Here is a 15938-nt window from a genome sequence, read left to right as displayed (position 1 = left end):
AGCCTCGTCGTGACATCATAGCTGACATATGGGTTAATTGTTCTAACTTCCAGTGAGGTTTTTGCTACAGGTTTCAATGTAGTTGAATTCCTTTTGTTGTGGCCTTTAATTCTAATGCCTCCAGAGCAGACTTTGATAACTACCTACTGAAACCCCCTAGGATTGCCTAAACAAATATGTCACATGAACTTACACTGAACTTACACCTATTGCACATTTACAAATCCAGGAGCACATCACTTACTTGTGAACATCTATAGCAATTGTCCACAATTACCAGTTCCACTAAAAGAAGAAATTACCCAGTGTGACGGGTCAGCTGTCCCTCGCTGGCTGGCAAAGGATTAATAGCAGCCCTTAGAGTGTCTGTGCAGAACCCAGCCAACCAGACAAAGGCTTAGAAGCAGCCAATCAGGGCCAGGCTGGGCCCTATAAGAAGGGCTGCAGGGCAGAGAGGAGCTGAGGGAAAAGGACTGGTTGCCTGTAGAGAGAAGTACCTGGGACAGAGCAGTGCTGGGCAGGGTCAGGGGAGCAAGCGGAGCTCCAGCTGGCTCTCAGACTGAGGCCTTGATACAGGGGGCGAGTAGGTGCTGGGGCTACAGGGAAGTGGCCCAGGGAAAGCAGGTAATGGCAGAGAGGGGAAGGAGAGGCAGTGAGCGGCTGCCAGCTATAGGGTCCCTGGGTTGGGGCCCAGAGTAGCGGGCAGGCCTGGCCCTCCACCTTTGCCTCACTGGCCGCTGAGGGAAGTGGCCAGCCAAAGGACTACAGTTTTCCCCTGAGCGAGGGGCTGAACTAGGGGCTGCAGTTCACCACTGCCGCGAGAGGCCAGGTGAAAGACTGCCGGTTCCCCCGGGAAGGGAGGAGACAACAGAGCTGAGGAACAGCCGGAGGGCTGTGCCCTGAATAGGACACTGCGGTCCAGGAGTGACGCAGGTCCCCACAGACAGCAGGGATGGTGGAGAAGCAGTGATGGAGAGTGAGACACCACAAGAGGTGAGCACCCTGCTGATGGACAGAACTAATTCCTGGAGCAACCAGAAGGAGGTGCTACGGTGGTGAGCATGACCCATTACACCCAAATAAAGTAATATTTGAAATTTAGTTCTATTGATGTAGTCTGCAACCCCATGCAAAAACCAAGATAGATTAAGCATAAGTATTGAGAGTTATTCCTGGCGTAGCACCAGGAGTAGAAAACTGAGACGGCACTTTCACTAAACATGAGAGCGGTTGAGATAAGCGATACTCAGCATAGTGTACTTGGTTACATAGAGCTTCCTGACCCTCCTACACATGGTATCCTGAGTGCTGTTAAATTAAAATAATAGTGCAGCGACCATCTTGGATCTGTGGATTTACTAATGCTTCATAGCAGGAGTCTGTGCATGTACACAGCTGTAGGTATTAGGTACTACAGAATTGTCACCGGTGTCTAGTAAAAACTGGGTCATTCCACAAACTACTGGTCTACTTGAAGAATAAATGGGTCCCCTGTAGCTCTGGTGAATCCTGTAAAGTCATTAGATGGGCAAATTAAGCTTAAAAAAAAGAAAAAGTAGAATCTTCCAGTCCAGTGTCCCCTATGGATGTAGACTTGGCAGGCCATCTCAGCCAGAAGCTATATTAGTCTGCAAAGTGTGTGTTCAGTTTTCACTTTCTAATGGATGGAAGGGTTTGTTTGTTTGTTTATGTTTTTTGTATTTGATACTAATTGTTTATCAAATGCTAGACAGGCAACTTCCCAAATTTAACAGCTAAAGGCAACAAAACATTTTTGTAAAAAGCAAAGAAATAAACAAGTTGTAGGGGGAGATTTTCAAAGGCACAAAGGGGAGTTACACACACAATTCTCATTGGTTTTCAAAGTCCTCCATAATGTATAGAGAGAAAAATATCTACATCTGTGCCACCACTTGTGTTAGCTGCCCCACTTCTGGGGCTAGCAGTTGGTGCAATTCACTTAGACTCAGTCTCGCTAACCACTCTCACAGATCCCCAAGTGCATATCTGAGTTCCTTATAGGACAAGATAGCATTCCACCCTTAACCTCCAATCATATGCTCCTTGTGACCACTCTTGCACCTCTCCATGATGGATTTATTACAGGTTTACAAAACCTGAGAAGCTAGTATAAATCAAATGGTCCTAAACCAACTCCTGCTCACAACGCATAAAAGAAACTTACAGTTCTCTCCCATGAACTGTCCTCCTCTCACCCCTTGTTTTATCATCCTTTTAAACCCACTTTCAGATTCACATCCTTACACAATTGTTTTACCTGTTTTATCTACCTACTGCTTCTAGATTATTTATAAGTGATCGCTCACTATGTTATCTAGGGGGATAAATACTTATCTGTGTTCATTAGATTGCAATCTTCCCAGTGCAAGGACATAATTTTATATTGTGCCTATTAAGTCAGGTGCAGACCTATGGCACTATATTGATAATAATAGGATTGTGATAAACTCTGAAAATTGGAAACAATATAGGATCGAGATCTATATAGGCGAAACAAAAGATATTTAAAAATAATTGCATACAAAATTGCATGCAGTGTTATTTTTAATTTATTTGTTTTGTCATACTGGACTAAAAAGAAGTTAAGTAGCGTTCAGAGTTCACATGAAATCTGCGGAAGAGAGAATTCTTCCTAAATGGAAGTAATTGCATTGTTACTTCACCTGTATTTAAGACAAATAAATAGTAGTGTTTTTTTAAATTCACAAGTCAGCTACTCAGTAACTTCTCAAAATGCTTACCAACTGCTTAACACGTAGGGTGGAATTATTCAAAGTGTTCAGCATTGATAACAATCCCACTGACTTCAACAGGAACTGAGTTAAGGCACCACTCAATGCCCTAGAAAATCCCACCCATCATTATAATAATGGCCAAGCACCTCAGAATGTGTGACTATAGGCTGTGAGAAACTGAGCGAGTATTTTCTCTCTTTTTATGTTCTGTGAAGACTGGAACAAAATAGCTGCAAGAGAGAGATCCTGGATATGTTGCCTCAGAACAAGGTTTTCATATGGGCAACGCACTCTTCTGATTATGGCATATCTGTGTAAAGCTGAGAACATCTCCATGTTCCCCAGAGTAGTGTGCTAATAGAATGTGTGATTTCTTAGAATGTGTACCACACTAAGCAGGAGCGATCAGAAGAATATTAATGATAACTTAAAATGTATGAAGTGCTTTTCATCTAAAGATCTCTAAGCGCTTTAAAAATGTGGATAAGCATCTTTATCCTCATACGAGAGAGATGAGGTGAGTGAGGTAATATCTTTTATTGGACCAGCTTCTGTTGGTGAGAGAGACAAGCTTTAGAACCACACACAATTGTTCTTCAGATCTGCAAAAGGAACTCCCAGTGTCGCAGCAAAATGCAAGATGGAACAGGTTGTTTAGCATAAGTAGTTAGCACACATTTTAAGGGGCCATTCAAAGGAGAGTGGCCTGTTAACACCTCTCCAGTCATAGGACAAAAAGAGGGGGATAGTGTGTCACAGATTGTTGTAATAAGCCATAAATTCAGTGTCTCTTTTCAGTCCATGACTTTTGTTGCCTAGCAGAGTAATGAATTTAAGCTCCCAGGCGTATCCTTTGAAAGTGTTCTGAAGGTTTCCTTTGAGGATGAGGACTGAGAAGTCAGATATAGAGTAATCGCTTTGTGAAAAGTGTTCACCAACAGGCAATAGGGTGTTTTGGTCTTTTATCATTTTCTATGTGAGTTCATTCAAGAGCATAGTGATTGTCTGGTTTCACCCACATAGTTGTTATTGGGGCATGTAGTGCACTGGATGAGGTACACCACATGTTGTGATAGGTATGTGTAGGACCCATGGATGTTGAAAGGTGTGTTGTAGGTAGAGTTGCCAGGTTTTCAACTGGAGCACCCGGTTGAAAAGGGACCCTGGTGCCTCCGGGTAGCACCACTGACCAGGCCATTAAAAGTCCATTTGCGGCGCAGCGGGGCTGACAGGCTTCCCTGCCCAGCTCTGCGTGGCTCCCGGAAGCAGCGACATGTCTCTCCAGCCAATGGGAGCTGCAGGGCAGCGCCTGTGGGAAGGGGCAGTGCGGAGAGCCTCCCTGGCCGCCCATCCACCTAGGAGCCAGAGGGACAGGTCGCTGCTTCCAGGAGCTGCCTGAGGTAAGTGCTGCCCAGAGCCTGCACCCCTCACCCCCTCTTGCACCCAAACTCCCTACTGGAGCCCTCACCCCCTCTTGCACCCAAACTCCCTACTGGAGCCCCCACTCCCTCCCGTACCCCAACCCCCGCCTCAGCCCAGAGTCCCTCCCACATTTTGAACCCCTCAGCCCAACACCCCAGCCTGGAGTCCCCTCCTGCACCCCGTACCCCTCATCCTCGGCCCCACCTCAAGCTGAAGCCCTCACCCCCTCCCGCACCCCAACCCGCTGTACCAACCCGGTGAAAATGAGCTAGTGAGTGAGGGTGGGGCGAGTGAGCGATGGAGGGAGGGAGGGTGATGTGAGTGGGGACGGGGCCTCAGGGAAGGGGTTGGGCAGGGGGCAGGGCAAAGGTGTTCAGTTTTCTGCAATTAGAAAGTTAGTAACTCTAGTTGTAGGGCGTGCTGATCATTGTAGCAATGGAATGGAATGGATTGTAGCAATGGAATGGATGTCTGCAGGTTTTGGATCTGTTGTTCCGACAGGGTCTGCTGATGCTTTGAGTTGGTGTGTCCTGCTCTGAGGGGAGCTTGCTTCTAAAGATGAACGTGGAGAAGTTGAGGGATTGTTTGAAGGCCTGACGTGGGCGTTCAGGAAAGATTTCTTTCAGCTTGGGGTGAAATCTTACCCTAAGAAAGCAAAGACTGAACCGCTGTGGATTTACAGAGTGAATAAACATACATATCACATATTTCATAGCAGTATGCAAATGTTAATATTGTCTTTTGGCACAGATGGATAATGAATGGTCTAAGTTAATTTGCAAAAACAAATCCTTGGTGTCCACCCATAAATATTTTAGTCAGGAGTTTTACAGAGATAATATGTGTGGTAAATGCATCTAATTTTAAAATGATTGAACGAGTCAACTGCTAGCAAATGAAGCACATAAAAAGCAGCCAAGGAAAGAGACTACACAATTCTGGAAGGCTGCAAAACATAGGTGCATTAACTTTATTAATGCAAGTCATCCCATGATGTACCTCCTAGCAATTTATCCAATTTCTTTGGGAGACAAGAACAGAAATACTTGGTCCCTGTAGAGTCTCTGACTCGGTCATAAAGTCACTTTTGGTTAAATGAAGGAAATTATATTATCTTGATCCTCTAAGTCAGCCCTCTTCTACAGAACTTAATAATAATTATTTCACTAGGCACTGTACAGAGTAATAGACAGTGTCTACCCCAAAAAGCTCAAGATCTAAATAGACAAGAAAAACCAAGGGGAGGGGAAAGGGATGCAACATACTCGTAGAGTAAACAGAGTGATGGCTGGCAAATGTCATGTTAGGGCCACTATTTTGGGGAGAGAAGGTTGGTGGGACTTGGGTTTCTTTTCTTTTTAATTCTTTGGGTAGATGATTAGTAAGGGAGGATTAGCTAAACAGAAAAGCAAAGGAAAGGAGGGAGGTTTAAGAAGGGGAGAAGAGGGAAGGAAGGAAGGAAGGAAGGAGGGGAGCACTCAGGGCAGGTACAGTAAGACTGAGATGAAGAGACTGTGGGTGAGGGGCTGGAACAGTCAATGTCCAGAGCAAAAACTGTTGAAAACAGTCTGATAATATCATCAATATCCAACAGTTCCTTCTACAGAACCTGCTGCCACTGCTTCTGTGTCTGCTCCTGCCAGCCATTGTTTCTCTGGCCCTCAGTGGCTGGCTTCTGTCTAGAATTTCTTTCTTTCCACAGCCCGTATGACTCAGGAAAGGGGGATGCAACATGGGTCCTAGTGTTCCCAGAGGAAAGTGAGGGCCATCCTTGCACAGATCTAGACAAGGGAGATAGCCGCCAGCTATCTTTCATTCTCCTTTCCCCCTTCCCCAAAGTTGTAATACCTATTGAAGCTGGTTATTCGTCTGCTCCTCTTTCAATGGGAGTGGCATGTTCAGAGGGCTTGCAAGAGTCTATGATAGCATCTCATCAAAATATAGCTCCTGATCAAAGCTAAGCATGCTATTCAGCGAACAGGTTATTCAGTTATGAATTACTAATGTTTATGCTGTGTTAGTGTCTAGAAGCCTAATCAGAATCAGGGCCCCATTATGTAGGCATTGTAGAAACACATGAGAAGACATGATTGCTACACCTAACAGATTTATAAGAAAACAAGAGACATGAAGGATTGAGGAGATGGAAATTTTATATATAAACAAAATATATGTGGGTATAATTTTATACACATATAAACATTTTAAATAGGTGTATATATGTATCAGATATCCTTATTTGCCCCTCAACATAGCAGTTAAGTAGTATGGGGGTTACAGCAGACATGGGTAATCAATCAATGAATTAAGACCATCTTACTGTTTGTGAGTTAACTACAAAGAGACTACTTCTTCTCATCCCAAAGCATCTTTACAGATTTGGGGAGCAGTACAGTATCACTGTTCATTCCTGTCCATGGCTTGTTCCTCCTTTAAGCCCAGCCAGATCATGTCTTTTTGTGTACAGGGTCCCACCATTCAGTCAGTGGTCAGCCTCTAGGTCTGACTGACCTTTGTTGAATTTTCATTATTTTCTTTGGCATCCTATCATCTGTTTGTTTTCTACAGTGTCCCCACCATTGTAATCTTTTTCACTGCAGCCAGTCCTGTGCTGTGATTTCACATCCTACTCTGGTTCTAACTTCTTCATTTGTCTTCAAATCATTTCACATTTTACCTGCCATCTTTCAAAAAGCTCTCATCTCTACCACCTCCAACCTTCTGATGTCTGTTTCAGTCCATACAATAATACGGTTAGTACACTGGTTTGATAAATTTTCACTTTGGTATCAAACAAAGGATTTTATCAGTCCATAATTTCATCAATTCCTGAACAGTACTTGTAGCTAAAGCACATCTCCATTTAACCTCATCCTTGATGGAACTGTCAGCACTGATCAAGCTTCCTAGATATTCATAAGATTTTACTTGTTCTACAACTTCACTGCTGCTGCATTTCAACACTTTTCCAAGATACAACCACTTTGTCCTCTTGCCATTTATTGTAAATCTAAGTTGACTGCACCAATCGTGTATGTGAAATCGTGTATGTGTTCGTCTACATCAAATCGTGGACGTCAACGAATGGCTACACAGGTGGTGTCGGAGAGAAGGCTTTGGATTCTTTGACCATGGGATGGTGTTCCAAGAAGGAGGAGTGCTAGGCAGAGCCGGGTTCCACCTAACAAAGAGAGGGAAGAGCACCTTCCCAAGCAGGCTGGCTAATCTAGTGAGGATATTTAGGAGGTTGGAGTTGATGATCATGATGGTCCATTCTGGCCTTAAAGTCTATGAGTGTAAGTTATATAAGGAATGTATTTGGGATAGTATTTCTTGAAATTATAATAGTGAAATATTTGTTCAGAATGACATTGTCAAGGTTCCTCCCCCACTCTGAACTCTAGGGTACAGATGTGGGGACCTGCATGAAAAACCTCCTAAGCTTATCTTTACCAGCTTAGGTCAAAACTTCCCCAAGGTACAAAATATTACCCCCGTTATCCTTGGAATGGCCGCTACCACCACCAAACTAATACTGGTTACTGGGGAAGAGCTGTTTGGACGCGTCCTTCCCCCCAAAATACTTCCCAAAACCTTGCACCCCACTTCCTGGACAAGGTTTGGTAAAAAGCCTCACCAATTTGCCTAGGTGACTACAGACCCAGACCCTTGGATCTTAAGAACAATGAACAATCCTCCCAACACTTGCACCCCCCCTTTCCTGGGAAATGTTGGATAAAAAGCCTCACCAATTTGCATAGGTGACCACAAACCCAAACCCTTGGATCTGAGAACAATGAAAAAGCATTCAGTGTTTTACAAGAAGACTTTTAATAAAAAATAGAAGTAAATAGAAATAAAGAAATCCCCCCTGTAAAATCAGGATGGTAGATATCTTACAGGGTAATTAGATTCAAAAACATAGAGAACCCCTCTAGGCAAAACCTTAAGTTACAAAAAAGATACACAGACAGAAATAGTTATTCTATTCAGCACAATTCTTTTCTCAGCCATTTAAAGAAATCATAATCTAACACATACCTAGCTAGATTACTTACTAAAAGTTCTAAGACTCCATTCCTGTTCTGTCCCCGGCCAAGACGACTACAGACAGACACACAAACCCTTTGTTTCTCTCCCTCCTCCCAGCTTTTGAAAGTATCTTGTCTCCTCATTGGTCATTTTGGTCAGGTGCCAGCGAGGTTACCTTTAGCTTCTTAACCCTTTACAGGTGAGAGGAGCTTTCCCCTGGCCAGGAGGGATTTCAAAGGGGTTTACCCTTCCCTTTATATTTATGACACGCCCCCCAAATCTCAGCTAGGGTGAAACACTGGCTGGGATTTCTTCCTGGAGCTCTAGGAAAACAGAGTTAATAAGACACATGCATCTCTAAATATACTACCAAGTACATAAAGACTAACAATATTTTCCACATCTCAAGGACGATTTTAACCAGTTGATTCTGGGAAACTTTCACGGGAGAGTGCATCAGCCACTTCGTTAGAAGCTCCTGAGATGTGTTGGATGTCGAAATCAAAATCTTGGAGAGCTAAACTCCACCGAAGAAGTTTTCTGTTAGTTTCTTTGACGGTGTGAAGCCACTTTAGTGCAGCATGGTCGGTTTGCAGGTGGAAACGCCGTCCCCAAACATATGGGCGTAGCTTTTCCAGAGCGTAGACAATGGCATAACATTCTTTTTCAGTGACTGACCAGTTGCTTTCCCTCTCAGACAGTTTTTTGCTGAGAAACACTACAGGGTGGAATTCTTGATCAGGTCCTTTCTGCATTAAAACTGCTCCCACACCACGCTCGGATGCATCTGTGGTTACTAGGAACGGTTTGTCAAAGTCTGGGGCCCTTAGTACAGGGTCAGACATGAGTGTCGCTTTAAGCTTGTTAAAGGCCTTCTGACACTTTCCGGTCCACTGAACAGCATTTGGCTGTTTCTTTTTGGTTAGGTCTGTCAGTGGGGCAGCGATTTGGCTGTAGTGCGGTACAAATCGTCTGTAATAACCGGCCAAGCCTAAGAAGGATTGAACCTGTTTCTTTGACTTTGGGACAGGCCACTTTTGGATAGCATCCACTTTGGCCTGTAGGGGGCTGATAGTTCCTTGACCCACCTGGTGTCCAAGGTAAGTCACTCTGTTTAGGCCTATTTGACACTTCTTAGCCTTAACAGTTAGTCCTGCCTCCCTTATGCGCTCAAGGACTTTTTGTAGATGTTCCAGGTGGTCTGCCCAGGAATCCGAAAATATGGCCACATCGTCAAGGTAGGCGACTGCATATTCTCCTAATCCCGCTAGGAGACCATCTACAAGTCTTTGGAAAGTGGCGGGTGCATTTCGCAGCCCGAAAGGGAGTACATTAAATTCATACAGCCCGAGATGTGTGATGAAGGCTGACCTTTCCTTGGCAGATTCATCTAGCGGTACCTGCCAGTACCCCTTGGTTAAGTCCAAGGTAGAGATGAACTGGGCCCTTCCCAGTTTCTCTAATAGTTCATCTGTGCGTGGCATGGGATAGTTGTCTGGGCGAGTTACAGCATTTAGCTTACGGTAGTCCACGCAAAAACGTATTTCCCCATCTGGTTTGGGAACTAGAACCACTGGAGATGCCCATGCACTTTCAGAGGGGCGGATTACACCCATCTGTAACATATCCTGGATCTCCCGTTCTATAGCAGTTTTAGCTTGAGGAGACACCCGGTAAGGTTGGACCCTAATTGGGTGAGCATTACCTGTGTCAATGGAGTGGTATGCCCGTTCAGTCAGTCCTGGGGTGGCTGAGAACGTTGGCGCGTAGCTAGTGCACAGCTCCTGGATCTGCTGTCGCTGCATACGCCCAAGGGTCATGGAGAGGTTCACCTCTTCCACACCACCAGCACATTTCCCTTCGTAGTAGACACCTTCAGGCCACTCAGCGTCGTCTCCTCCCTGGGCTGTAAACTGACAAACCTTTAATTCTCTGGAATAAAAGGGCTTTAGAGAATTAATATGATACACCTTAGGCTTTCGGTTGGAGGTGGGGAATGCTATGAGATAATTAACAGCTCCCAGGCGCTCCTGGACCACGAATGGCCCTTCCCACGATGCTTCCATTTTATGGGCCTGGAGTGCCTTTAAGACCATGACCTGGTCTCCTACTTTGAAGGAACGCTCTCTGGCATGTTTATCATACCAGGCTTTTTGCTCTTTTTGAGCATCCTGTAAGTTTTCTCTAGCAAGGGCTAAAGAGGTTCGGAGGGTGTTTTGTAGGTTGGTTACAAAGTCCAGAATGTTAGTTCCTGGAGAAGGTGTAAATCCCTCCCATTGCTGCTTCACCAACTGCAATGGCCCCTTAACCTCACGGCCATATACAAGTTCAAATGGGGAAAACCCTAAACTGGGATGTGGTACAGCTCTGTAGGCAAAGAGCAACTGCTGCAATACTAGGTCCCAATCATTGGAGTGCTCATTTACGAATTTACGTATCATGGCCCCCAAAGTTCCATTAAACTTCTCCACCATGCCATTTGTTTGATGATGGTAAGGAGTGGCAACCAAGTGATTTACCCCATGAGCTTCCCAAAGGTTTTTCATAGTTCCTGCCAGGAAATTAGTCCCTGCATCTGTGAGGATGTCGGAGGGCCAACCTACCCTGGCAAAAATGTCTGCTAGTGCCTGGCACACATTTTTAGCCCTGGTGTTGCTTAGAGCTACTGCTTCCGGCCATCGGGTGGCAAAATCCATGAAAGTCAGTATGTACTGCTTTCCTCTGGGTGTCTTTTTCGGAAAAGGACCCAGAATATCCACAGCTACTCGCTGAAATGGAACTTCAATGATGGGGAGTGGCTGGAGAGGAGCTTTGACCTGGTCTTGGGGTTTTCCCACTCTTTGGCACACCTCACAAGACTGGACATAGGTAGAAACATCCTTGCCCATTCCCTCCCAGTGGAATGACCCCCCCAAACGGTCTTTGGTCCTGTTCACCCCAGCATGGCCACTAGGGTGATCATGGGCTAAGCTCAAGAGCTTGGCCCGGTATTTAGTTGGAACTACCAACTGTCTCTGAGGATGCCAGTCTTCCTGGTGTCCCCCAGAAAGAGTTTCCTTGTATAAAAGTCCTCTTTCTACAACAAACCTGGATCGATTAGAAGAGCTGAGAGGCGGTGGGTTGCTCCGTGCCGCCGTCCAAGCTCTCTGGAGGCTTTCATCTGCTTCCTGTTCGGTCTGGAACTGTTCCCTTGATGCTGGAGACATCAGTTCCTCATGGGATTGTGGACCTAGGCTTGGTCCCTCTGGAAGCGATATAGGGGATGGAGCTGTTTCTGTTGACTGTGAACCGCTCTCCGCTGGTGCACTATGTTGGGATTCAGGCTCCGGCTGAGCCTCTTGTGTAGGGTTATCGGCTGCTGCCAGTTCAGGTTCGGTGGGGCCCTCTGGTGTTGAGGTTGCAAGTACTGGATTCAGTGCTGACACGGGGTCTGGTGTTGGTTGTTTGGCTGGTTCCGGTTCTGGGACTGGTTCCGTCTGGGTCTCTGGGACTGGATCCACTACTGCTGTTGCAGACATTGGCCTGGGGTCCAGGTCCATCACCTCTGACTGGGTCCTGATAGAAGTTTCCGGAACAGAGCTAGGCCTCACGGCTTGTTTAGCCTGGTTGCGGGTGACCATTCCCACCCTCTTGGCCTGCTTCACATGATTGGCCAAGTCTTCCCCCAACAGCATGGGGATGGGATAATCATCATAGACTGCAAAAGTCCACATTCCTGACCAGCCCTTGTACTGGACAGGCAACTTGGTTGTAGGCAAATTGAAAGAGTTGGACTTGAAGGGTTGAATCGTCACTTGGATCTCTGGGTTGATTAAATTGGGGTCCACTAAGGAAGCATGGATAGCTGACACTTGTGCTCCGGTGTCCCTCCACGCGGTGACCTTCTTCCCACCCACACTCACAGTTTCCCTCCGCTCCAAGGGTATCTGGGAGGTATCTGGGCCTGTGGACCTCTGGTGTGATTCCGGTGCAATGAACTGTAATCTGTTGGGGTTCTTGGGGCAGTTGGCCTTTACATGCCCCAGCTCGTTACACTTAAAACATCGTCCAGCTGACGGGTCACTGGGGCGAGGAGGGTTGCTGGAGAACGGGGTGGTGGGACGATAAGGGGTCTGGAGGGTTCTTTGGGAGGTAGGTGGGGCTTTGGGCGGCCCCCGGTAATAGGGTGTGGTCTGGGGTGGTCCCTTCTGGTCTCCGCTCCAACTGCGACCAGTTTTCTTCTTCTCTGCCACCTCCACCCATCTGGCTCCAATCTCTCCTGCCTCAATTACAGTTTTGGGTTTCCCATCTAGGATGTATCTTTCTATTTCCTCGGGAACACCCTCTAAGAATTGTTCCATTTGCATTAGGAAGGGCAAATTTACTGGAGATTCAACACTTGCTCCTGATATCCAGGCATCCCAATGTTTTACAATGTGGTAGGCATGTCGGGTAAATGACATGTCTGGTTTCCACCTTAGGGCTCTGAACCTCCGACGAGACTGCTCGGGTGTTATCCCCATTCTGACTCTCGCCTTGGATTTAAACAGTTCATACTTGTTCATGTGTTCTTTAGGCATTTCAGCTGCCACCTCAGCTAAGGGTCCACTGAGCTGCGGCCTCAGCTCTACCATGTATTGGTCAGTAGAGATGTTGTACCCAAGGCAGGCCCTTTCGAAGTTTTCTAAGAAGGCCTCAGTATCATCACCTGCCTTGTAGGTGGGGAACTTTCTGGGATGGGAAGTGGTACCTGGAGAAGGATTGCTAGGGTTTGTTGGTATATTCTGCTGGGCCTTTATCCTCTCCATCTCCTCCACATGCTTCCTCTCTTTTTCCTTCTCCTCCTCCTTCAGCCGCATGAGTTCTATCTGTCTTTCATGTTCCCTTTGTTTTTCCTCAGCCTGAAATTTGGCTAATTCCAGCTGTAGTCGAGCTGAGGATTTGGCCATTCTAACCTCTCTGTTTTTAACTAGCTTTACACCCGAGGTTTAGAAATAAACAAACAAAACTTGGCTGTAAAATTTTGCTGTGCTGGAATAGAATACCTATTCTCTGATAGTGATTGTCAGCCTACAGAAAAAGACAATTCCCTTGTCTCTGCTCTGGGCCCAAATTAAAGCAAAAAACCTCCAACTACTTGGAAAACTGCTTACCCAGCCCAAAGAAAAAAAAAATTTCTTTTCAAACCTGTGCTCCTTGTAAAACAAAAAAAAAATCAAAATCCTAAAAAAAACCCTGCCACTTTTGTCTCCAGGCAAATGGGTAGAGCACACACCCCCTATTTACTTTTAGGAAGAAAAGAAAAAAAAAAAACCTCTGGGTTGGAAGACTGTGAATTTCCCTGCAGGAGTTAAGTACCCTGCCTCCAGGCAAAGAAAACCTGCAATTCACAAGATAATCCCCTTTTGTCTCTGCTTGGCCACAAAGCAGAGAGAAACCAAGCTGCTTTCAGTTTCAAAGCTGCTTCTGGACTTCCTAAAAATTCCTTTTTAAAATCTGTATTTCTAGTTCAAAAAATCTCAACTGGATCTCAAAATGATTTCAGGTTAATCCCACCACTGTGCCACCATGTCAAGGTTCCTCCCCCACTCTGAACTCTAGGGTACAGATGTGGGGACCTGCATGAAAAACCTCCTAAGCTTATCTTTACCAGCTTAGGTCAAAACTTCCCCAAGGTACAAAATATTACCCCCGTTATCCTTGGAATGGCCGCTACCACCACCAAACTAATACTGGTTACTGGGGAAGAGCTGTTTGGACGCGTCCTTCCCCCCAAAATACTTCCCAAAACCTTGCACCCCACTTCCTGGACAAGGTTTGGTAAAAAGCCTCACCAATTTGCCTAGGTGACTACAGACCCAGACCCTTGGATCTTAAGAACAATGAACAATCCTCCCAACACTTGCACCCCCCCTTTCCTGGGAAATGTTGGATAAAAAGCCTCACCAATTTGCATAGGTGACCACAAACCCAAACCCTTGGATCTGAGAACAATGAAAAAGCATTCAGTGTTTTACAAGAAGACTTTTAATAAAAAATAGAAGTAAATAGAAATAAAGAAATCCCCCCTGTAAAATCAGGATGGTAGATATCTTACAGGGTAATTAGATTCAAAAACATAGAGAACCCCTCTAGGCAAAACCTTAAGTTACAAAAAAGATACACAGACAGAAATAGTTATTCTATTCAGCACAATTCTTTTCTCAGCCATTTAAAGAAATCATAATCTAACACATACCTAGCTAGATTACTTACTAAAAGTTCTAAGACTCCATTCCTGTTCTGTCCCCGGCCAAGACGACTACAGACAGACACACAAACCCTTTGTTTCTCTCCCTCCTCCCAGCTTTTGAAAGTATCTTGTCTCCTCATTGGTCATTTTGGTCAGGTGCCAGCGAGGTTACCTTTAGCTTCTTAACCCTTTACAGGTGAGAGGAGCTTTCCCCTGGCCAGGAGGGATTTCAAAGGGGTTTACCCTTCCCTTTATATTTATGACAGACATATTGTAATTATTTGCTGAGTTGACTTTGGCTTGTAGATGCAGTGGTCCAACCTGCCTCATTCTCGTGCAGTGTCAGCAGCATTGTGTTTCCCTACTCTTCCATACCAAGGAAAAAATTAGCAATTTTTGTCACTTGTGTTTAAAATATTCTATATAGATCCAAAGTACACAACAAAAACACTGTCATGTAATAAAACATAAGCCTGTCTTATGAATATGCCTTTCTTATGTGTACAATAAAATGGCTTTACAGTGCTGATTATTCACAAGTATTATGCAGCTTTTAATCCTTCATCTTGATTAACTATTTATTGTGCATTATTAGCTATACATAAGGCTAAGATTTTGTCAATTTTTAGTAAAAGTCATGGGCAGGATGTGGGCAATAAACAATATATCACGGAAGCCTGAGCCCCTCGGTATGGGGCTAAAGTCATGGAGATCACATAAAATCACAGAATCCATGGCCTCCCTGACCAACTCGAAGCCTTAGTTCCTCATGAGCAGCCCTTCTGGCACCAGAATGCTCACATTGTCACAATGTATTAAGTACTGAATACTTACCATATTAGATACTCCAAGCTCCTGAAACCTACAGTGTAGTCTGCTAATCTGTGGGTTTTATAAACAAACAACTATCAGCAGCAATTCCTACCTGCACGTGTTTTTTGATGTACGTTTGGCATATCTCACACCATGTAATATGTTGCATGTGCTTGCTTCCTTTGTCTTGGGCCTGTGTCTGTATCGTTTTGTGCTTCCAGATAGCGGTGGCTGTGCTCGCAAACGTGCTGCAATGTCTGTCACATTAACAGCTGTGAAGAGAGTCCAAAGTTCTCCAAACCTATTGGCTGCAGGTATAACTAACCAGTGGGATACCACCCTTGAATGGCTTTGTGTATTATAGGTTTCTGTAGAATTAGTCTGCCAGGAGGGTAATGAAAATGGCTACTCCACTGGCAAGGTCTGATTTATATAGTTTTATGATGCTGAAATCTCTGAACATATTTTGTTTCTGAAGATGTAATCTTACTTTTCCTCTGGCTATATGTAGTGGACATTGAAGGATAGGTGAAACCTCCTGGGAAATTTTGAAAAGCTATTTTAATTAAAAAAAAAATTAAATCTTACCTCTGTGATAAGTATTTTGGGTATTTTCCCTTTCTTCGCACCAGCCGCCTCTTAATCCCTATTTTGTTAATAGGAGAACTTGCATGAAAACTGGGGTTTGTTTCTTAAAATCTCAG

At 44.9% G+C, this 15938-nt stretch overlaps 1 protein-coding gene across 3 annotated transcripts in view; it reads left to right on the top strand.

Moving 5' to 3' along the window:
• Positions 1-15938, top strand: part of SORBS2 (sorbin and SH3 domain containing 2) — a 276988-nt gene that overhangs the window by 137637 nt on the left and 123413 nt on the right. For all 3 annotated transcript variants that reach the window (XM_084627086.1, XM_084627085.1, XM_084627087.1), the window contains exon 4: positions 15456-15548. In XM_084627086.1, coding sequence (XP_084483212.1) covers positions 15456-15548 — 93 coding nt within the window. The remainder of the gene's footprint in view (positions 1-15455; positions 15549-15938) is intronic.

This window comes from Lepidochelys olivacea (genome assembly GCF_965140295.1).
Source record: "Lepidochelys olivacea isolate rLepOli2 genome assembly, chromosome: 4".
Lineage (NCBI taxonomy): Eukaryota > Metazoa > Chordata > Testudines > Cheloniidae > Lepidochelys > Lepidochelys olivacea.
The sequence above is the reverse complement of the archived record's forward strand: the minus strand, read 5'-3'. Positions and strand labels throughout refer to the sequence as shown.